Source organism: Choloepus didactylus, chromosome 1, assembly GCF_015220235.1.
Source record: "Choloepus didactylus isolate mChoDid1 chromosome 1, mChoDid1.pri, whole genome shotgun sequence".
NCBI lineage: Eukaryota > Metazoa > Chordata > Mammalia > Pilosa > Megalonychidae > Choloepus > Choloepus didactylus.
Genome location: NC_051307.1, coordinates 94329601 through 94352175, shown reverse-complemented (window position 1 = coordinate 94352175; position 22575 = coordinate 94329601). Strand labels below are relative to the sequence as shown.

Genomic DNA, 22575 nt, shown 5'->3' with positions numbered 1-22575 from the left:
TTCTGTCCTTTTCTCTCTCTGTGGAGAAAGTCTCAGCCATTTTAAGCCTCCAGCGCTTTTCAGTAAAGACAGCCCCGGCCATTTTAAAATCTAAACACTGTGATCAGCAGAGTCAGAGAAACAAAGAACTTATTGATATGCAGATGACCTCTCTGGAGGGGGCATAGCTCCCCAAGAGGAAAGGGAGGGGCCCAGCTCTACTGCCTGCCTTGCTGGAACCAGACCCCAAAGCCTGGGGGAGGAGAACCACAGGCCACATCCTCTTACACCAGTTGGTGACAGGATGACAGGTGCACCTGCTGGGCAGAAAAGCACAGGTGTATCAATCCTCTAAGAAAAACCATCACGGAAACCAGATACTGAATATTTCCTCCTTCTGTGACCTGAGCCTGTTCTCGTCTGGGAAAACCTGATTGGGGTGGCCTAGGAGGTCAGATGCCTAGACAACAGAAAGGTACAACCTACACTAAGAAAAACGAAGTTATGTCCCAGTCAAAGGAACAAATGTACACTTCAGCTGAGATACAGGAATTTAAACAACTAATTTTAAATCAATTCAAAAAGTTTAGAGAAGATTTTGCAAGAGATAGAGGCTGTAAAGAAAACACTGGGCATACATAAGGCAGAAATCGAAAGTTCAAAAAAATAACTAGTAGAATCTATGGAAATGAAAGGCACAACACGAGACGAAAGACACAATGGAAACATACAACAGCAGATGTCAAGAGGCAGAAGAAAACATTCAAGAACTGGAGAACAAAACACCTGAAAGCCTACACGCAAAGGAGCAGATGGAGAAAAGAATGAAAAAATATGAGCAACGTCTCCGGGAACTTAAGGATGAAACAAAGTACAAGAATGTACGTATCATTGGTGTCCCAGAAGGAGAAGAGAAGGGAAAAGGGGCAGAGGCAATAATAGAGGAAATCAATGAAAATTTCCCATCTCTTATGAAGGACATAAAATTACAGATCCGAGAAGCTCAGTGTGCTCCAAACAGAATAGATGTGAATAGGCCTACGCCAAGACACTTAATCAGATTATCAAATGTCAAAGACAAAGAGTGTGTGCCAGTTTGAATATATTGTGTCCCCCAAACACCATTATCTTTGATGTAATCTTGTGTGGACAGATGTTATCAGTGTTGATTAGATTGTAATTCTTTGAGTGTTTCTTTGGAATGAGCCCCACTCAGCTGTGGGTGATGACTCTGATTGGATAATTTCCATGGAGGTGTTGCTCCGCCCATTCGGGGTGGGTCTAAGTTGAGTCACTGGAGCCATATAAATGAGCTGACGGACCGAGGGAACTTAGTGCAGCTGTGAGGGATGTTTTGAAGAGGAGCTACAGCCAAGAAGGACACTTTGAAGAAAGCACAGGAGCTGCAGATGAGAGACAGTTTGAAGATGGCTGTTGAAAGCAGACTCTTGCTCTGGAGAAGCTGAGAGAGGACAAATACCCCAAGTGCAACTGTGAGTGACATTTTTGAGGAACTGCAGCCTAGAGAGGAACGTCCTGGGAGAAAGCCATTTTGAAACCAGAACCTTGGAGCAGCCGCCAGCCGCATGCCTTCCCAGTTAACAGAGGGTTTCCGGACACCATTGGCCATCCTCCAGTGAAGGTACCCAATTGCTAATGTGTTACCCTGGACACTTTATGGCCTTAAGACTGTAAGTGTGTAACCAGATAAACCCCCTGTTATAAAAGCCAATCCATCTCTGTTGTTTTGCATTCCGGCAGCATTAGCAAACTAGAACAGAGAGAATCCTGAAAGCAGCAAGAGAAAAGCAATCCATCACATACAAAGGAAGCTTAATAAGACTGTGTGTGGATCTCTGAGCAGAAACCATGGAGGCAAGAAGGAAGTGGTGTGATGTAGTTAAGATACTGAAAGAGAAAAACCGCCAACCAAGAATCCTATATCCAGCAAAGCTGTCCTTCATGTGTGAGGGAGAGCTCCAAATATTTTCCGACAAACAGACAATGGGAGACTTTGTGAACAAGACACCTGCGCTACAGGAAATACTAAAGGGAGCACTACAGAGTGATAGGAGAAGACAGGAGTGTGTGGTTTGGAACACAATTTTGGGAGATGGTAGCACAGCAATGTAAGTACATTGAACAAAGATAACTATGAATACAGTTGAGAGAGGAAGGTTGGGAGCATGTGAGACAACAGAAGAAAGGAGGAAATATAAAGACTGGGACTGCATAACTTGCTGAAATCTAGTGTTCAACAATTGTGATAAAATGTACAACTATGTTCTTTTACGAGGGAGAACAAGCAGATGTCAACCTTGCAAGGTGTTAAAAATGGGGAGGCATTGGGGGAGGGATGCAATCAACATAAACCAGAGACTGTAACTAACAGAATTATTGTATTATGCTTCCTTTAAGGTAACAAAGGTGATATACCAAGGTAAATGCAGATAAGAGGCAGGGATAGGGGAGGCATGTTAGACACTTGACATTGGTGGTATTGTCTGACTCTTTACTTTGATTTAAGGTTATTTTTCCTTTTGCTACTTCCTAGCTGTCATTTTTTTTTCCTCTTTCTTGTGCCTCTCTGCCTTCTTTGACTCTCCCTCCTGCCTTGTGGAAGAAATGTAGGTGCCCTTATATAGACAGTGGTGAAGGTGGTGAACACATAAATATGTGACCATACAGAGAACCATCAATTGTTTACTTAGGATGGAATGTATGGGGTATGAACAAAACCATCTTAAAAAAAAAAAATGGGTTGATGACAAAACCTCGAGGGCAATATACTGAGTGAAGTAAGTCAGACACATAAGGACAAATATTGCAGGGTCTCACTGATAAGAACTAATTATAATATGTAAACTCATAGACATGAAATATAAGGTACCAAGATATAGGACGAGGCTTAAGAATGGGGAGCAGTTGCCTAGTATGAGCAGAATGTTCAACTAGAATCAACTTAAATGTTTGGAAATGAACAGGGGTGTTGGTAGCAAGATGTGAGAATAACTAACAGTGCCGAATGGTGTGTGAATGTGGTGGAAAGAGGAAGCTCAGAGTCATATATGTCACCAGAAGAAAAGTTGGAGATCAAAAGATGGGAATGTATAAAACTGCATCCTATGGTGGGCAATGTCCATGATTAACTGTACAAATATTAGAAATCTCTTCCATGAACCAGAACAAATGTATGACAGTACAACTAGAAGTTAATAATAGAGGGGCATATGAGGAAGAAATATATACCTATTGCAAACTATATACTACAGTTAGTAGTATTTCAGCATTCTTTCATAAACAGGAACAAATGTACTATACCAACACTATGAGTCAACAATTGAGAGTTGGTTAGGGATATGGGAGGATTCGAGTTTCCTTTTCCTTTTTTTTTTTTTTCCTTTTTTTTTTCTTTTTTCATCTTTCACTTTATTTCTTGTCTGGAGTAATGAAAAGGTTCTAAAAATAGAACAAAAATTAAGTGCGGTGATGGATGCACAGCTGTATGAGGGTACCAGGGGCAACCGATTGTACACTTTGGATCTTTGGATAATTGTATGGTATCTGAACAATCCCAATAAAAATTTAAAAAAAAAAGGCAGTAGGAAGACGTATTTAAAGTGCGTAAAGCAAAAAAAATTGCCAACCGAGAATTCTGTATCCATTGAAACTGTGTTTCAAACATGAGGGATGGATTAAGACATTCTCAGATCAACAAAAATGGATAGACAGGTAGATAAATAGAATGATATGGCAAGTGTGGCAAAATTGTGAAATTGGTGGATCTGGGTTTCTGGGATGGGGAGTGGTTAAGGGTACATTGGAGTTCTATGTATGGGGTTTGTGTTATATTTATGTAACTGTCTGGAAGTATTTAGTGCTGTGACAGATAATCCATAGAAATAATAGAATAGCACCACAGGAATGGGAGTAGGGAGTTCATTTAGGGAATGTTTAGCACACAAATTGACATAGTAACACTTAGGGTGATTCTTGAAGTGTGAGTATGTGTGAAATATAGGAAAGGAGGAGATGGGGAGGATAAGAGCATTTCAGGCATGTAGTTCAATATGGCTGGGGTGAATTGTGTGGAATGAGAAAGAGGAAAGTTACAGCCAATCAGAGAGATAAACTGAGGCCTGATCACAAAGGACTTTCCAGATCATTAGGACTTTGGAATTTATACTGTATGTGTCATCCATTAAAGAGTTTTAAAACAGGGGGTGATATAACCAGATTTGTTTTTAGAGTGTACCCTCAGCAACAAGATGGAAGATAGAATGATAATCAGTTAGGAATCTATTGTAGTAATCCAAGTAAGAAGTGTTACGCATTTTGTCCAAAGCCCTAGAGCTAGAAGTAAGAAGAGAAAAGAAACATATTAAGAGTAGAGTCACCACCTCTGTTTTTGGCAGTAGGGCTGAACTAGAGAGAGAGCACAAATAACTTTCCTGCTTTTATTAAAAAAAAAGCTGAATAAACGTGTGTGTGTGTTTTTAAGTAAGGAATGCTCAGAGACCAAAAATGAAATGAAATTGAGAATGCAGAGGTTAGCTAGATTTAAAGCATGCCTTCACCCTGGGAAATCTGCCCAATGTATATGGCTTTGAACCCTTTTAATAGCCTCATAGGGGACAGGAAACAAAGCCCAAGTTTTCCTAAGGAGAAGAGTCTGAAAGGAGACTACTCCCTTTCATGAAGTTGAGATTTTCAAGTTTCCACTTTGGTAACAGGCGGGGGTAGGGGTGGAGATGTTTTCACTTAGAATTTATAACAAGGGTCCTCACAGAGTCACATGTCCCATGTAGTCTTGAAAAACCTCAAGTCAGCAATGTATTTAAGTTGCTCCTGTTTGATAGTACTCCCAGGTACCTTACAGAATCTGTCAAATCAGATCCTCTTAGGAGGAATGTATCTTCAACACAGTCTTCAGAGAAAATCTACAGATTAAATTTCCAAGGCACATGAGAGCACAGTAAAAAAAAAAAAGAAAAAAATCACAGCATAACAAAAGCCACAGCACAATGAACAAGAGCCAGCAGAAACAAGTGACCCATAGGGACTGCAGAGAGTTTATGACTATAAAGTAAGGGTCTCTGAAACATGACCAGGAAGATTAGGGAAAAAACCCCAAACAAAACTTAGGAAAACATAATTGAAATTAAAAACTCAGTGACCAGGTAAACAAACAAAAGCAGATTAGGCACAGTTGAAGAGAGAATTTGTGAACTGGAAGATAGCTCTGAAAAAATTACCTGAAATGCAGCATAGAGAGAGACGATAAACATGAAAGTTGAAGCATAAAGGATAGAGCGAAAACTCTAAAATATATCTAATTTAGAATTCCAGAAGGAAATGAGTGTGAATGGAAGGTTGAGACAGTGGTCAAAGGGAAATGACTGAAAGTTTTTCAAAATAGATTTTTAAAAAATATTAATTCTCAGGTCCAGGAAGCCCAGTGAATTTCCAGGAGGATAAATAAAAACAGCCCTACAAGGTAGAGTGAACTGCAGGAGACCGCAGACAGAGGAGATCTTAAAAACAGCCAGAGAGAAATAGATTATTATAAAAATTTTTTAATTTAGTCTGGCAGCTGATTTCCCAGTAGCCATAATGGAAGCCAGAAGATGGTGGAATGATATCTTTAGAGTACTGAGAGAAAATAACTGTCAACATTGAAATGGCATATCCAATAAAACTGTCTTTTAGGAATGACAGCAAAATAAAGTTGTTTTCTGACAAAAATTTAGAATAGCACTTACCACTGAAGGAAATTCTAAAAGACATAATTCTTTTAGAATTATGTAAAAGGAAGATCACCCATACAGAAAGTCTGAGATGTTTTTGAATGGCCACAAAATGTTCCATCAAAGAGATACTACAATTTCCATTCTCTTATTTTTGGACATTTATGTTGTTTCTACTTTTTCAGTATTAACTAAAGCTATGCTGGGCATGTATATGGACATGTTTGTGCATGCAGTATTATATGTAGCTTTATTTCTTTTTGACTAGAGACCCAAATTTCTGGGTCAAAAAGTAATGGATATTTTTATGTTTCTTGATATGTCCTGCAAAGGTATTTTCTTAAAAAGGCCTTACAAATTTACATTGCTTCTATCAGACTATGCTGACTTGACTTTATTTACAAATGGAAGTCTGTGGTAGGGGCGGTTTTAATAATGAAGATTGACATTTCTTGCCAAGTTTTGATTTAGTCATGTCTTAGACAAAAATATCCCATCTCACTTCTTTTCTATTGGTACGAAAAATGCTGTCTTTTTAATAGAGAGAAACACATGCTAAGAGAAATGCTTTATCTTTTCTTTTTAGCTTATTAACAAATATGTACTTGTATTATTTAAAGAAATGGCCAAGGTGCTTTATTTAATTTTTGTTTTATTATGAAGAAAGAATTCTGTTAATGCTGCTACTTTCTCATCTGGCTCTGTGTATTTCAGTTTAAAAGTAAACTAATGGGAAAATAAATATTATTCTAAAAGGGAAAAAATACTGTTAATTTGCTTGGGAATTCTGTATTCTAATATGAGCTGATTGTAAGAAGATGTCTTTTTTTACTTTTTTCCTGTCTTTCTGCTATTTCAGGGGCAAGCGAAAGTGTAGGGAAGCATATGCTTGAAGCCTGCAACAATAATCTGGAGATGGCAGTCACTATGTTTTTGGATGGTGGAGGAATCGCTGAAGAGCCCAGTACCAGTTCAGCAAGTGTCTCCACTGTCAGACCACATGCAGAGTATGAATTTGTTATTTATTATTAGGAATTCCCCCCTGCCTAAATTAAGCAATTGCATTTTTTTTTTTTTTTTTTTTTTTTTTTTTTTTTTTTTAATAAATGAGAATTCTGACTTCCTTTTTTGTATTTTGGTTTTCAGATATTATAAAAGGGATAACAATTTGATGCATAGTTATTAGCATACTTGTTACAGATTTCTGCTGCATACTTCTTTTTTTTTTTTTTTTTTAAATCATCATTTTATTGAGATATATTCACATACCACGCAGTCATACAAAACAAATTGTACTTTCGATTGTTTACAGTACCATTACATAGTTGTACATTCATCACCTAAATCAATCCCTGACACCTTCATTAGCACACACACAAAAATAACAAGAATAATAATTAGAGTGAAAAAGAGCAATTGAAGTAAAAAAGAACACTGGGTACCTTTGTCTGTTTGTTTCCTTCCCCTACTTTTCTACACATCCATCCATAAACTAGACAAAGTGGTGTTTGGTCCTTATGGCTTTCCCAATCCCATTGTCACCCCTCATAAGCTACATTTTTATACAACTGTCTTCGAGATTCATGGGTTCTGGGTTGTAGTTTGATAGTTTCAGGTATCCACCACCAGCTACCCCAATTCTTTAGAACCTAAAAAGGGTTGTCTAAAGTGTGCATAAGAGTGCCCACCAGAGTGACCTCTCGGCTCCTTTTGGAATCTCTCTGCCACTGAAGCTTATTTCATTTCCTTTCACATCCCCCTTTTGGTCAAGAAGATGTTCTCCATCCCACGGTGCCAGGTCTACATTCCTCCCTGGGAGTCATATTCCACGTTGCCAGGGAGATTCACTTCCCTGGGTGTCTGATCCCACGTAGGGGGGAGGGCAGTGATTTCACCTTTCAAGTTGGCTTAGCCAGATAGAGAGGGCCACATCTGAGCAACAAAGAGGCATTCAGGAGGAGACTCTTAGGCACAAATACAGGGAGGCCTAGCCTCTCCTTTGCAGCAACCGTCTTCCCAAGGGTAAAACTTATGGTAGAGGGCTCAACCCATCAAACCACCAGTCCCCTATGTCTGTGGTCATGTTAGCAACCATGGAGGTGGGGTAGGCGAATACCCCTGCATTCTCCACAGGCTCCTCAAGGGGGCACTACATCTTTTTTTTTTTTTTTTTTTCCCCTTGTTTGTCTTTTTTCTTTTTTTTTTTTTTTTTTTTAACTTTCCCTTCTTTTTTCAAATCACCTGTATGAAAAAAAAAGTTAAAAAGAAAACAAACATACAATAAAACAGCATTTCAAAGAGACCATAGCAAGGGAGTAAGAAAAAGACAACTAACCTAAGATAACTGCTTAACTTCCAACATGTTCCTACTTTACCCCAAGAAAGTTACATAATATAGCAACATTTCAGTGAACTTGTTCCTACTACAACCATCAGAAATTAACAGACCATAGTCATTTCTGGGCATCCCCAGAACGTTAAATAGCTTATCTGTTCTTCCTGGATTATTGTTCCCCCTTCCTTAATTGCTCTCTACTGCTAGTTCCCCTACATTCTACATTATAAACCATTTGTTTTACATTTTTCAAAGTTCACATTAGTGGTAGCATATAATATTTCTCTTTTTGTGCCTGGCTTATTTCGCTCAGCATTATGTCTTCAAGGTTCATCCATGTTGTCATATGTTTCACCAGATCGTTCCTTCTTACTGCCGCGTAGTATTCCATCGTGTGTATATACCACATTTTATTTATCCACTCATCTGTTGAAGGACATTTGGGTTGTTTCCATCTCTTGGCAATTGTGAATAATGCTGCTATGAACATTGGCGTGCAGATATCTGTTCGTGTCACTGCTTTCCGATCTTCCGGGTATATACCGAGGAGTGCAATCGCTGGATCGAATGGTAGCTCTATATCTAGTTTTCTAAGGAACTGCCAGACTGACTTCCAGAGTGGCTGAACCATTATACAGTCCCACCAACAATGAATAAGAGTTCCAATTTCTCCACATCCCCTCCAGCATTTGTAGTTTCCTGTTTGTTTAATGGCAGCCATTCTAACCGGTGTTAGATGGTATCTCATTGTGGTCTTAATTTGCATCTCTCTAATAGCTAGTGAAGCTGAACATTTTTCATGTGTTTCTTGGTCATTTGTATTTCCTCTTCAGAGAACTGTCTTTTCATATCTTTTGCCCATTTTATAATTGGGCTGTCTGTACTATTGTCATTGAGTTGTAGGATTTCTTTGTATATGCAAGATATCAGTCTTTTGTCAGATACATGGTTTCCAAAAATTTTTTCCCATTGAGTTGGCTGCCTCTTTACCTTTTTGAGAAATTCCTTTGAGGTGCAGAAACTTCTAAGCTTGAGGAGTTCCCATTTATCTATTTTCTCTTTTGTTGCTTGTGCTTTGGGTGTAAAGTCTAGGAAGTGGCCTCCTAATACAAGGTCTTGAAGATGTTTTCCTACATTATCTTCTAGGAGTTTTATGGTACTTTCTTTTATATTGAGATCTTTGGTCCATTTTGAGTTAATTTTTGTGTAGGGGGTGAGGTAGGGGTCCTCTTTCATTCTTTTGGATATGGATATCCAACTCTCCCAGCCCCATTTGTTGAAAAGACCATTATGGCTCAGTTCGGTGACTTTGGGGGCCTTATCAAAGATCCGTCGGCCATAGATCTGAGGGTCTATCTCTGAATTCTCAATTCGATTCCATTGATCTATATGTCTATCTTTGTGCCAGTACCATGCTGTCTTGGCAACTGTGGCTTTATAATAAGCTTCAAAGTCAGGGAGTGTAAGTCCTCCCACTTCGTTTTTCTTTTTTAGAGTGTCTTTAGCAATTCGAGGCATCTTCCCTTTCCAAATAAATTTGATAACTAGCTTTTCCAAGTCTGCAAAGTAGGTTGTTGGAATTTTGATTGGGATTGCATTGAATCTGTAGATGAGTTTGGGTAGAATTGACATCTTAATGACATTTAGCCTTCCTATCCATGAACATGGAATATTTTTCCATCTTTTAAGGTCCCCTTCTATTTCTTTTAGTAGAGTTATGTAGTTTTCTTTGTATAGGTCTTTTACATCTTTGGTTAAGTTGATTCCTAGGTACTTGATTTTTTTAGTTGCTATTGAAAATGGTATCTTTTTCTTGAGTGTCTCTTCAGTTTGTTCATTTCTAGCATATAGAAACATTACTGACTTATGTGCATTAATCTTGTATCCCGCTACTTTGCTAAATTTGTTTATTAGCTCTAGTAGGTGTATCGTTGATTTCTCAGGGTTTTCTAGATATAAGATCATATCATCTGCAAACAATGACAGTTTTACTTCTTCTTTTCCAATTTGGATGCCTTTTATTTCTTTGTCTTGCCGGATTGCCCTGGCTAGCACTTCCAGCACAATGTTGAATAACAGTGGTGACAGCGGGCATCCTTGTCTTGTTCCTGATCTTAGAGGGAAGGCTTTCAGTCTCTCACCATTGAGTACTATGCTGGCTGTGGGTTTTTCATATATGCTCTTTATCATGTTGAGGAAGTTTCCTTCAATTCCTACCTTTTGAAGTGTTTTTATCAAAAAGGGATGTTGGATTTTGTCAAATGCTTTTTCAGCATCTATTGAGATGATCAATTGATTTTTCCCTTTCGAGTTTTTAATGTGTTGTAATACATTGATTGTTTTTCTGATGTTGAACCATCCTTGCATGCCTGGAATGAACCCCACTTGGTCATGGTGTATGATTTTTTTAATGTGTCTTTGGATTCGATTTGCAAGTATTTTGTTGAGGATTTTGCATCTATATTCATTAGGGAGATTGGCCGGTAGTTTTCCTTTTTTGTAGCATCTTTGCCTGGTTTTGGTATTAGATTGATGTTAGCTTCATAAAATGAGTTAGGTAGTGTTCCATTTTTTTCAATGTTTTGAAAGAGTTTGAGTAAGATTGGTGTCAGTTCTTTCTGGAAAGTTTGGTAGAATTCCCCTGTGAAGCCATCTGGCCCTGGGCATTTATTTGTGGGAAGATTTTTGATGACTGATTGGATCTCTTTGCTTGTGATGGGTTGGTTGAGGTCTTCTATTTCTTCTCTGGTCAGTCTAGGTTGTTCATATGTTTCCAGGAAATTGTCCATTTCTTCTACATTATCCAGTTTGTTGCCATACAGTTGTTCATAATATCCTCTTATAATTTTTTTAATTTCTTCAGGATCTGCAGTTATGTCACCTTTTTCATTCATTATTTTGTTTATATGGGTCTTCTCTCTTTTTGATTTTGTCAGTCTAGCTAGGGGCTTGTCAATCTTGTTGATCTTCTCAAAGAACCAACTTTTGGTGATATTTATCCTTTCTATTGTTTTTTTGTTCTCTATGTCATTTATTTCTGCTTTAATCCTTGTTATTTCTTTTCTTCTACTTGGTTTAGGATTGGTTTGCTGTTCATTTTCTAGCTTCTTCAGTTGATCCATTAGTTCTTTGATTTTGGCTCTTTCTTCCTTTTTAATATATGCGTTTAGTGCTATAAATTTCCCCCTTAGCACTGCTTTTGCTGCATCCCATAGGTTTTGGTATGTTGTGTTCTCATTTTCATTCGTCTCTATATATTTAGCAATTTCTCTTGCTATTTCTTCTTTAACCCACTGATTGTTTAGGAGTGTGTTGTTTAACCTCCAGGTATTTGTGAATTTTCTAAGTCTCTGATGGTTATTGACTTCTAATTGTATTCCATTGTGGTCAGAGAATGTGCTTTGAATAATTTCAATCTTTTTAAATTTATTGAGGCTTGTTTTATGTCCCAGCATATGATCTATTCTGGAGAAAGTTCCGTGAGCACTAGAAAAGTATGTGTATCCTGGTGATTTGGGATGTAATGTCCTGTAGATGTCTGTTAAATCTAATTCATTTATCAGATTGTTTAGGTTTTCAATTTCCTTATTGGTCTTCTGTCTGGTTGATCTATCTATAGGAGAGAGTGATGTGTTGAAGTCTCCCACAATTATTGTGGAAACATCAATTGCTTCCTTTAGTTTTGCCAATGTTTCTCTCATGTATTTTGTGGCACCTTGATTGGGTGCATAGACATTTACGATTGTTATTTCTTCTTGCTGAATTGCCCCTTTTATTAGTATGTAGTGGCCTTCTTTGTCTCTCAAAACATCCCTGCATTTGAAGTCTATTTTATCTGAGATTAATATTGCTACACCTGCTTTCTTTTGGCTGTGGCTTGCATGAAATATTTTTTTCCATCCTTTCACTTTCAGTTTCTTTGTGTCCCTGTGTCTAAGATGAGTCTCTTGTATGCAACATATTGATGGTTCATTTTTTTTGATCCATTCTGCGAATCTATATCTTTTAATTGGGGAGTTTAATCCATTTACATTCAACGTTAAAACCGTGAAGGCATTTCTTGAATCGGCCATCTTATCCTTTGGGTTATGTTTGCCATATTTTTCCCTCTCTCTATTAATATCCTTTATTGTACCCATACCGAATCTCTTTAGTACTGAACCTTTCTCCAAGTCTCTCTGTCCTGTCTTTGTTTCTCTGTCTGTAGGGCTCCCTTGAGTATCTCCAGTAGGGCAGGTCTCTTGTTAGCAAATTCTCTCAGCATTTGTTTGTCTGTGAAAAATTTAAGCTCTCCCTCAAATTTGAAGGAGAGCTTTGCTGGATAAAGTATTCTTGGCTGGAAATTCCTCTCTCTCAGAATTTTAAATATATCGTGCCATTGCCTTCTCGCCTCCATGGTGGCTGCTGAGTAGTCACTACTTAGTCTTATGCTGTTTCCTTTGTATGTGGTGAATTGCTTTTCTCTTGCTGCTTTCAGAACTTGCTCCTTCTCTTCTATGTTTGACAGTGTGATCAGTATATGTCTCGGAGTGGGTTTTTTTGGATTTATTCTATTTGGAGTTCGCTGAGCATTTATGATTTGTGTATTTATGTTGTTTAGAAGATTTGGGAAGTTTTCCCCAACAATTTCTTTGAATACTCTTCCTAGACCTTTACCCTTTTCTTCCCCTTCTGGGACACCAATGAGTCTTATATTCGGACGCTTCATATTATCTATCATATCCCTGAGGTCCATTTCGAGTTTTTCAATTTTTTTCCCCATTCTTTCTTTTATGCTTTCATTTTCCATTCTGTCATCTTCCAGGTCACTGATTCGTTGTTCAACTTCCTCTAGTCTTGTACTATGAGTGTCCAGAATCTTTTTAATTTGGTCAACAGTTTCTTTAATTTCCATAAGATCATCCATTTTTTTATTTAGTCTTGCAATGTCTTCTTTATGCTCTTCTAGGGTCTTCTTGATTTCCTTCATATCCCGTACTAGGGTCTCATTGTTCATCTTTAGTTCTTTGAGTAGCTGCTCTAGGTGTGTCTCTTCTGGTCTTTTGATTTGGGTGCTTGGGCTTGGGTTATCCATATCGTCTGGTTTTTTCATATGCTTTATAATTTTCTGTTGTTTTTGGCCTCGTGGCATTTGCTGTCCTTGATAGGGTTCTTTTAGGGTTTGTAGACCAGTTGAAGTCCTTATCTCTAATTTATCAGATCTACAGCTTCGTGGAGTACACTTTCTCTAACTAACCAGCAGGTGGCGTCCACGAGCCACCTGTTCTCCACAAGCCAGATCTCCCCTGCTTAGCCTTTTTGGTGAGTGGGGGAGTGAGTCTTGTGGAGCCCAATTGGTGTCCCAAGCTTGCGTGTGTAGTTGGTGTTGCCTGCCCTGTATGTGGGGCGTGTTTCTGGGCAGTCGGGGAGGGGGGGTGGCCGTAACAATCAAATCTCCCTGATGATCCTAGAGTTTTAAAGCTACTGCAATAGTCTAATCCTTCAGTTCAGTCCAGCCACAGTTTGTCTCTGCCACTGACCCACAAGTCTTTGGTATTGGCGTATGGCTCCTGAGACTTGCAAGTGGGCCCCTCTTCCAGGCTGTGCACCCCGGGTCCTCTGTTGAGGGATGACTGTGCTATGTCACAGGTGAGTGCCGTCCCCCCAGGGCAGTTCTGGGCTGCTGGGCTGTGTTGGGAGGCTCCCAGTCTGCTCAAATGATGGCTGAATGGGGCTCTGTTAATTCACACTGCTCCCCCTTCCCAGCTCTGGGACATTCAGCTGAGGTTGCAGGGAAGGCTAATGTCCACGCCCAGTTTTGTGGTGTGTGCCTGTTATTTGAAGCACTTCCGTCACACTGGGTTGTCTGGGGCAGCTCTGGGCTATGGGGCTGGCGATGGGCAGGAGTGTTTCCTGTCCACCAGGATGGTGGCTGTGAGCGGACACCCCCCTTTTCTTGGGAAGTTGTGTTGTTTAGTGAATTTTCTCAGCCACTGGATTATTGCCTTTTGTCTCAGAGCTCTCTTATTTCTGCTCTTGACTTGACGTGCCCAAATTTCAATTCTTTGAAGCTTTCTGTATTGAGCTTCTTAGAGTAATTGTTTTAGAAAAAGCAAAAAGGATTTAAAAAAAAAAAAAAAAAAAACAAACAACAAAAAAAAAAAAAAAAAAAAAAAAAAAAACGGCCCTCCTCAGAGATCTAATGGGTTATTGAAATGCTAATAGACAAAGCAACCAGGGCCATTAAGGAAAGGTGCCCTGGGCAGAGAGATCAGCCTTGCTTCGGGATTTGCATATGCGCCTCAAGGCCTGATCTCCGCCCTTCCCCTTTCTGTGTTCACCAGAACTCCAAAAATCCTCTGCTTTTACTTTGGAGCTTCTCGTGTTGTTTTCCTTCTATGCCCGTCTCCTCTCTGCTGGGCTGGCTGCTCTCAGAGTCTCTGGTGTCTGGCCTCAGTCTATCTATGGTTGGAGTTTGAATCAGTAGAATGAGTTTCCGATGAGAGCAGCCACTGCAATTCTCCCTTCTCCTTCCTGGAGCTGACAGCCCCTCCTCCCCCGGGACTGAGCCTGGCAGGGAGGGGCGCGGGTCCCCTGGCCGCAAAAACTTACAGATTTCGCTGATCTCAGCAGTTCCACGTTTTCATGAGTGTTGTATGAAGTATGCCCAAAGACAGATTGCTCTGTGGTGTCCAGTCCACGCAGTTCCTGGCTTTTTACCTACTTTCCTGGAGGAGTAACTAAAACATACAGCTCACCAGTCTGCCATCTTGCCCCGCCTCTCAATTGCATTTTTATTAAACTTAGGTTAATTCTCTGTTTTGGAAAAAATTAAAGGTTGAAAGCACCCAAAAAGAATTAAGTAGAAATTTCTGTACTTAAAGACTTTAAATAGTCTAGAGCACAGTCACATCTGTTACTGATCCTCAAAAGAGTACAGTAGGATGGCATTATTATCCACATTTTACAGATGAGGAAGCAGAGGCCTAGCCATTTTCCCAAGCTACACAGCAAGTAAGTAGCAGATATGGAAGTAAAGTCCAATAAAGTGCAGATTTCCCAATTCTCTGTTGTCCTACATCTTACAGGAAAGTTTTGAGTTGCCATGAATAGTTTTTGAAGAAAAATTCTAGTCCTTTATACCTTAAATTGTCGCATGCAGTTAATCATTAGAAGCACCTTCAGCATATGGAGCTGTAATATATAGTGACTAGTAGTAAATGAAGAGACTTGGTACATTACCCTTTACATTTGATGCCAATGTGAGTTTACCTGTATGGCAAAATTCCAACAATTTTTGGAAAAAATAGATGGACCCTGCTCAAGGGAAAATCATTGATTTTGAAACAAAAGATTTTAAAAGCTCATTTATAACCCTCAGTTTTTAGGATATGAAATACTAAACAAGGTGAAATCCTCCTAAATAGGAATACACAAAAGACCTGAATTTTATTTTTATTCAGTTAGAGATAAATTTAAAAAGCCAAATCATATATAGGACATAATTGCTTCTTTTGTTGATTCTAGAGTTCACATGAAGTGTGAACTTTAGAGATCATTATTAATATTTTATCGAGTTTTTCCTGTTAATAAATTTGTAAATTTCAGAGTACTTAACATGAACAGGAAAGTATGATCTCCTGTTTTCCCCCAACATATAGCTCACATTTTTAATGAAAATTGATATGTAAACATGATTTAGTTTAGAGAAACTTGAATAACATATTCACAGTTGATATCAGGGAGCATATCTTCCTCACTGTATAAAACATGTTAATTGTGTTTAAAAGTAGTTTTGATTAGTTAATGTCTTTTCCTACTGAGTTATTTTATAATTTGACTTAGTTTGAATTGCTAAGTGATTAACATTTGATAGTGGCTCCAAATTCAACTATAATTTCAACTGTTTATATTTCACCTTTTTCTATTCCATCCTTTAATTCTGTCGGGTAGCAAACAGTCTTGGAATAGATATACTGAGATATGTAGTAATCAGGTCTTTCTGTATAGAAATTACTATTTAATCCATTCCTCTAATTGATCTATATTATCAGATTAAAGTTGTTTTTTTTGAGTAATTGTCTTAGATTGAGAAATATATATATTTCACATACACACATAATGTAAAGTGAGGCATAACAACAGTGGAATGATTACTTTAGGTAAAAGATGATGTCTTTTAGATTTTTAGTTTTCTAGAGAATTAATGGGCTTATTTCTCTTTGAAAGAGGATTAACAGCTTCCTTTTACAGGTGTATTACCTCTCCCCTTAGATGACTGAAATTCTGTGTGAGCAGTGACTGATGTCTACTAACAAAGAGTACTTAACATAATTTTGAAATGTACTTTGTCCTTCAGTAATTTGACTTATTGTAGATATCTCTCAGTTGTTCTTTGATGACATGATGTTAGTGATTGTTGACAAATGAATCAGTATTTCTACTTTATTTCTTGTTTTGGAGTTTCAGGTGTTTGGTATCAAAAACAGGGTATTAAGCTCATTTATTACCATTAGAAGCAACTGAATAAGAAGCGTTAGGCCTAACTTAAATTAACATTTATTATAAGCAGGAAGATAATAAGTTTGTAACTTTCAGTTACTTGTTAAGAACATTAATCAGCAGAGTTTAATATTTGAGATAAAAACTGTAAAATAATTATAGTTTTCTAAAGGAACACAAAACCATTTTTATAGTATACCTAAATGAGTATTTTTCACTGGACGAAATGGATTATTAATAGACCCTGTGGAGGTAAATTTTGGCGAGTTTATAGACTTCAAAAGATGAGTAATTATCTTTTCTGTTCTTTGTGTATTTATTTAATAAATAATCCAGGGTAATACCTACGTTAGCCTCCTTCACAAGAAACACAAAATTCACTACCTATTTATTTATTTAAGCTTATTTTAATATATCCGTGTGCTTTAATTATATATTATTTGATGTATTAGTAATGTAATATTGTTTTTATTGAGCCTATATTTTTCTATTCTGTACTTTTCTATATTTTAGCCTGATATTTAAAAATAATTTTTTATTTTTTTATTTTTGGTAAATTCCCTATCATTTTGTTTGAAAGAATTTAGGGTAGAGAAGTTGAGAGGGAAAAGGAAAATATTTTTGATTTTTCTATTTGTTCTCCTTGTTTATTAACCTTTGAGCTATCTGTGCTAGGTGTTTTATTCCAGTTGATCTTGTGTGAAACCCATCTAGAAGTATCATGAAGTCAATAAGTTTGATGTTCATTTTACTTGTCAATTTGAATGCATTCGTAAATAATTACATAGAGAACAGGTAGCAGAAACAGTTTTCATTGTTACATTTTTCCCACTGTTTTTTAAACAGAGAAGAAGTTCGGGCTCCAATTCCTCAAAAGCAGGAAATATTGGTGGAACCAGAACCCTTGTTTGGTGGTAAGTTCACCCTTTTTTTCCTTAGCATTATTTGACTTTCTTGTTGTCTTTAGGGTTTTAATTAAACTATGAAAAGATGTGAAGGCTTGCCCAGGGATCATTACTTCAAGAATAGGGTCAATTTTTTTTTTCTTTTTTTATACTCAGGAAAATTGCAGTTAGTTCTTTCCAAGAAGTGAACCAGATTAAAAAAATTGATACTTTGTTGTAGAAGGCCAAAAGCGGAAAGCTAGCAAACAGAACTGCTGCCTTGTAATGGAATGAATTTATCATGAGATAAAAATCTTGTTATTTTCCATTTTCTGGATACCTATTTGACTGCCATATCCTTACTATCTTGATATGCTTTACCTTTCCTCTTTCTTAATTTCTAGAAATGCTATTCCTATTTTGAACAGAGGAGAAAATAACCCCTAACCCATAGAAAGAATTGTTTTATCAATCTTGGTACAAAGAATAGGGGGTAGAGAATGGAACATTTAGCCAGATTTAAAGGAAATTTATAGTTTTAGTTTAATCAACACTTATTTCCTTTTTGTGAGCCAAATATTTTAGGTATTAGTGGGTTTATAAAAAATGGAAGATAGAGTTGAAATTTGGTTAGGTATAGAGAAACTTAGAAATATATATTGTATGTAACAATGGGGAGAAATAATTTGTTTGAAAGTTGAAAACAAGAGATAAGTTTTGTAGGTAAACCAGAATGAGGATAAGAAGCAACTTGTAAGGAAGGGATGAAGAAAATTATGTAAACCATGTCTTTTGATTTGAAAATGTACCTTAGGTGAGAGTTTTTATAAGATAGACTTTTAACTTGGCAGCATTAGAGTAAAGTGAAATAAAAGAATATGTCCTCTAGATTCAGAAATTAATAAAGATGGGTAAGATCTCGATACCAAAGTTTAATATGTGCTTTCTGGAGTGTTCAGTTTAGCCAGTCATTGTACTGGTGATATACCAGATGTAATAAAGCATTCTTCATAATTTTTTTTCATATAAATGTTATGAATAGATTTTGGAATTGGGAAAGAATGTCCTTGGAAGCTTTATTTTCTCTTTTTTGCAAGGAATAAGACAGGCTCTTTAAGTTGGGAAGACTGCAGAAAATTGATTCTGTGCCATGTTGCTGTTGAGCAGATAGGCAAAGAGCGTTCCATTTGAAACTTCCCTCTCCTTTTATCTCTGGATTGATATACATTAAGGAAGGGGATGAGAATGACTTTATAAAGTTGGTGTAAAATTATGCAGTCCTAACTTTCATTATTAGACCTTATTATAACATGAAAAGGTTGTTGAGAACTACTAGAGTGCTATTGATTTAAAGCAGTGGTTTAAAGTATAGTCAGAATGGAGGTCCCTGATACGCTGTCAGGGAGTCTGCAAGATCAAAATGATTTTCATAATAATTCTAAGATTTTCTTTGCCTTTTTTTTCAGTGTGTTGACATTTGCACTGATGATTCAAAAGCGATGGTGGGTGAAACTGCTGGCATCTTAGTTGAATCGGGGTAGTGGTCCCTAACTGTAGTAGTCATTGAATTCTTTATTGCCGTACTCTTATTTATTTATTTATTTATTTATTTATTTATTTATTTATATTAAAGAAGTTGTAGGTTTCCAGAAAAATCATGCAAAAAATGCAGAGTTCCCATATACCCCTCCTCACACACACACAGTTTTCCCTATTAATATTTTGCTTTAGTGTGGTATCTTTGTTATAAATGATAAAGAGTATTATTATAATTGTACTATTAACTATAGTCCATAGTTTATATTAGGGTTCACTGTGTTGTACAGTCCTCTGGTTTTTGTTTTTAATTTTTAACCACATTGGAATATATAATTCAGTGGTGTTAGTTACAGTGTTGTGCTGCCATCACTACAATCCATTACCAGAGCCTTTCTATCACCCAAATAGAAACTTTGTACCAATTAAGCATTAACTCCCCATTCCCTACTCACTACCCCGGCCCCTGGTAACCTGTGTTTAGTTTCTGACACTATAGATTTGCTTATTCTAATTATTTCATATCAGTGTGATCATACAATCTTTGTCCTTTTGTGTTTGGCTTATTACACTCAACATAATATCTTTAAGGTTCATCCATGCTGTCACATTTATCAGAACTTTGTTCCTTTTTACGACTGAATAACATTCCGCTGTATACTGTAAATATACCACATTTTGTTTATCCATTCATGTCTTAATGGACTCGAGGGTTGCTTCCATCTTTTGACTGTTGTGAATAATGATGCTGTGAACATGGATGTGCAAATATCTGTTCAAGTCCCTGCTTTCAGTTCTTTTAGATATATATCTTGAAGTACTGAGATTGCCAGATCATAGGGTAATTGTGTACTTAACTTTTTGAGGAACTGCCAAACTGTTTTCCACTGTGGCTACATCATTACATTCCTGCCAACTGTAAAAGTGTCCTTATTTCTCTGTATCCTCTCCTACACTTGTTATTTTTTTTTTTAATAGTGAGAGCCAGTATTACTTAATAATGTACTTGATGAAGCAATAAAAAATATTTTATGAATATGACCCTTGAGGATACATCTTTTTAATATTCTGTGTGATGAAATAGTGTATATGCATGAAGCACTTCTGCGTACTGAAATATGGTGGTTGTCTTGAGGAAAAGCACTTGTGCAATAATTTGAGTTGCAAGCTGACCTAGCTGTTTTTTTTTTTCCATGGGTCACCACTTGAACTTGAAAGATTGCTGACAAAGTAGTTATTTAGACTTGGACATTTGGCAGACGTTTCCTTGAAAATGGACAAAGTGAGTCTATTACTTCAAGGCAAACAACTCACAGTATTTGTTGCTTAAAAAAAATGGAGCTTTCAGGCAAGAATTAGAATTTTAGAAAATTTGTATCCACCTTTGTGAACATGACAGCTTCCCAATACTTAAAGACTTTTTGATAACATCAGTAGTGATGTTAACAGATGTGATTTTTTTTAATATTGCATAATGAAAAGGTCAGTATTTAAATTGTTTGCTTAACTCAGTGAACAAATATTTTTAAGTGACTAATTCTTCATACTACAAAATCATACATAATAAGAATGCAAGATAGACTCGATTAGATATCTACTGCTGCCAAAAAAATTGCCCCCCAAATTTAGTAGCCTAAAACATCAAACATTTGTTATATCAAGGTTTCCATGGATCTGGAATACATATGTAGCTTAGCTGAGTGCCTTTGGCTCAGGATTTCTCACAAGGATGTAATCAAGGTGTCAGCCAAGACTTCAGGCACTTCAAAGCTTGATTTGGGGTGGTTCTGCTTCCACGCTCATTCACAGTGCTGTCTGGAGACATCAGTTCCTTACCATAGAGCAAGTGAGGGAGACAGAGCAGCTCAGGATGGAAGCCACAGTCTTTTTATAACTTAATCTTGGAAGTGACATTGTTTCTACTTGTCTCGCTTACCTGTTATGATTTTCAAGTTGACTTTGAATCCCTTAGTTCTTTGTAGCTTAGCCTCTGGCCCTAGTGACCAGCACTTCTATTTTATAAGAATACCGATGTTGCTTATAGCACGTGGTTTGGAAGAGCCAGGCAACCACATATTAAAGATATAGGGAGGAATTAATAGTCCTAGGACTAGAAGTGTTGTGCCTGAGAAGAGGTTCTTGGTTACACTTGGGATAAATGAGAGAGAAACAAATGAAAGCAGAAAGAAAATAATGTAAAAGTAATGCTTGTTGGAAAAAATTCAATACATAGCTAAAAAGTAAGTATTTTTTTTGTACTAATCCCTTTTCTCAGAGATAATAATTGTGATTCTTTAACATAAATACTGATACAGATATAAACATGAATGATAAAATACAGGTATGTTTTAAAGAGACAGAAGTTTTTTACATGTGGTTCTGCAGTTTTTACTTTTGTTTTGTTTTGCTTTTACTAAGTTCTTAGATAAAAACAGTTACCCTTTGTAATTGCAAATGCAGGCTGTTGGGAAAGATGTTTTGACATGGGGTGGGAAACTTTTGTACTCTCTACCTAATCTTGCTCTTCACATCATCATTTATTAACATGGAGCACTGTCTGGTTAGGTGCTGGCCAGGCTTGCCATAAGCCAATTTAGTAACCCTTATCCGTATCGAAAGAATCATTAGAAGTCCTTATTCATTGTAATATACATAAATGTTCTGGTCATTTATTTTTTTTGTTTGTCATATACATATACGAAGATAGGGTTTTGATTATTGTATTCTAGACCTTATGTGTAAAGTACTTAAGGTTTGGGTAATGGACACTATACAGGGGTATGAGAAGACCTTGGTTCTGTTTACTTTTCTGTCACTAAATTGCTATGTCACTAGAATATTTTTTTCTTCAAAAATTAGACGTGTTTTGGTGTTTGTAATTCTACATGTGTATTCAGTCAGTAAGTAGTTCTTAAATCAAGTTTGGTCAAGTCTTTTAAACTGAGCCTTGGTTTTCTCATTTGTAAATGAGATGGTTGGATCTTTTAAGATTTTTTAGTTTTTAAAGAGAGGGTACAATTGTGAATCTATGAGTGTTTTAAAACAAGAAATATTTATAGATAAGGAGTGTTTAGAATTAAGTTTCAAAATTAATGTTTTAAATTTTTCAATCAATTCTCTCTTTCCCCCTAAAGCTCCTAAAAGACGACGGCCTGCACGTTCAATATTTGATGGTTTCCGGGATTTTCAAACTGAAACTAGTAGGTATTAGCTTAATCATATTAATTACAGTAATGCATGCCTAAGGAAGCATTTGGAAGTACAGATTCTAAGACCTTTGTCTTTTTTCATTTGCAGACTTTGACTTTAAAGTGAAATGTAATTTTAAACTTATTAAGTGAGGAACCTTTTCCCTCTCTCCCTCCCTCCCTCCCTTTCTCTATTTAAAAACAAGATAAACCACAGCAGGGGAAAGCACCCATACAGTCCCCTACAGGTCAAGATCCTGATTGTTTGTATATCCAATTACTTTGAGGATTCACCTTTTTAAAAATATGGAATTATGAATATGATCTGTTTTTGATTTTCTTGACTCCCAGTTGAGCTGAATTGTTCCAAATTGTAACTTACTTGAATATCTTGGATCCTGATATCTAACGGTGAAAGGAATGAC

The 22575-nt window shown here is 36.9% G+C and overlaps 1 protein-coding gene across 1 annotated transcript in view; it reads left to right on the top strand.

Annotated features, from left to right (window-relative positions):
- UBXN7 (UBX domain protein 7) overlaps nucleotides 1-22575 on the top strand; it is a 76976-nt gene that overhangs the window by 12042 nt on the left and 42359 nt on the right. Inside the window, exons 2-4 of the mRNA XM_037837619.1 lie at nucleotides 6586-6733; nucleotides 17389-17456; nucleotides 22097-22162. Of these exons, the coding sequence (XP_037693547.1) occupies nucleotides 6586-6733; nucleotides 17389-17456; nucleotides 22097-22162 (282 nt within the window). The remainder of the gene's footprint in view (nucleotides 1-6585; nucleotides 6734-17388; nucleotides 17457-22096; nucleotides 22163-22575) is intronic.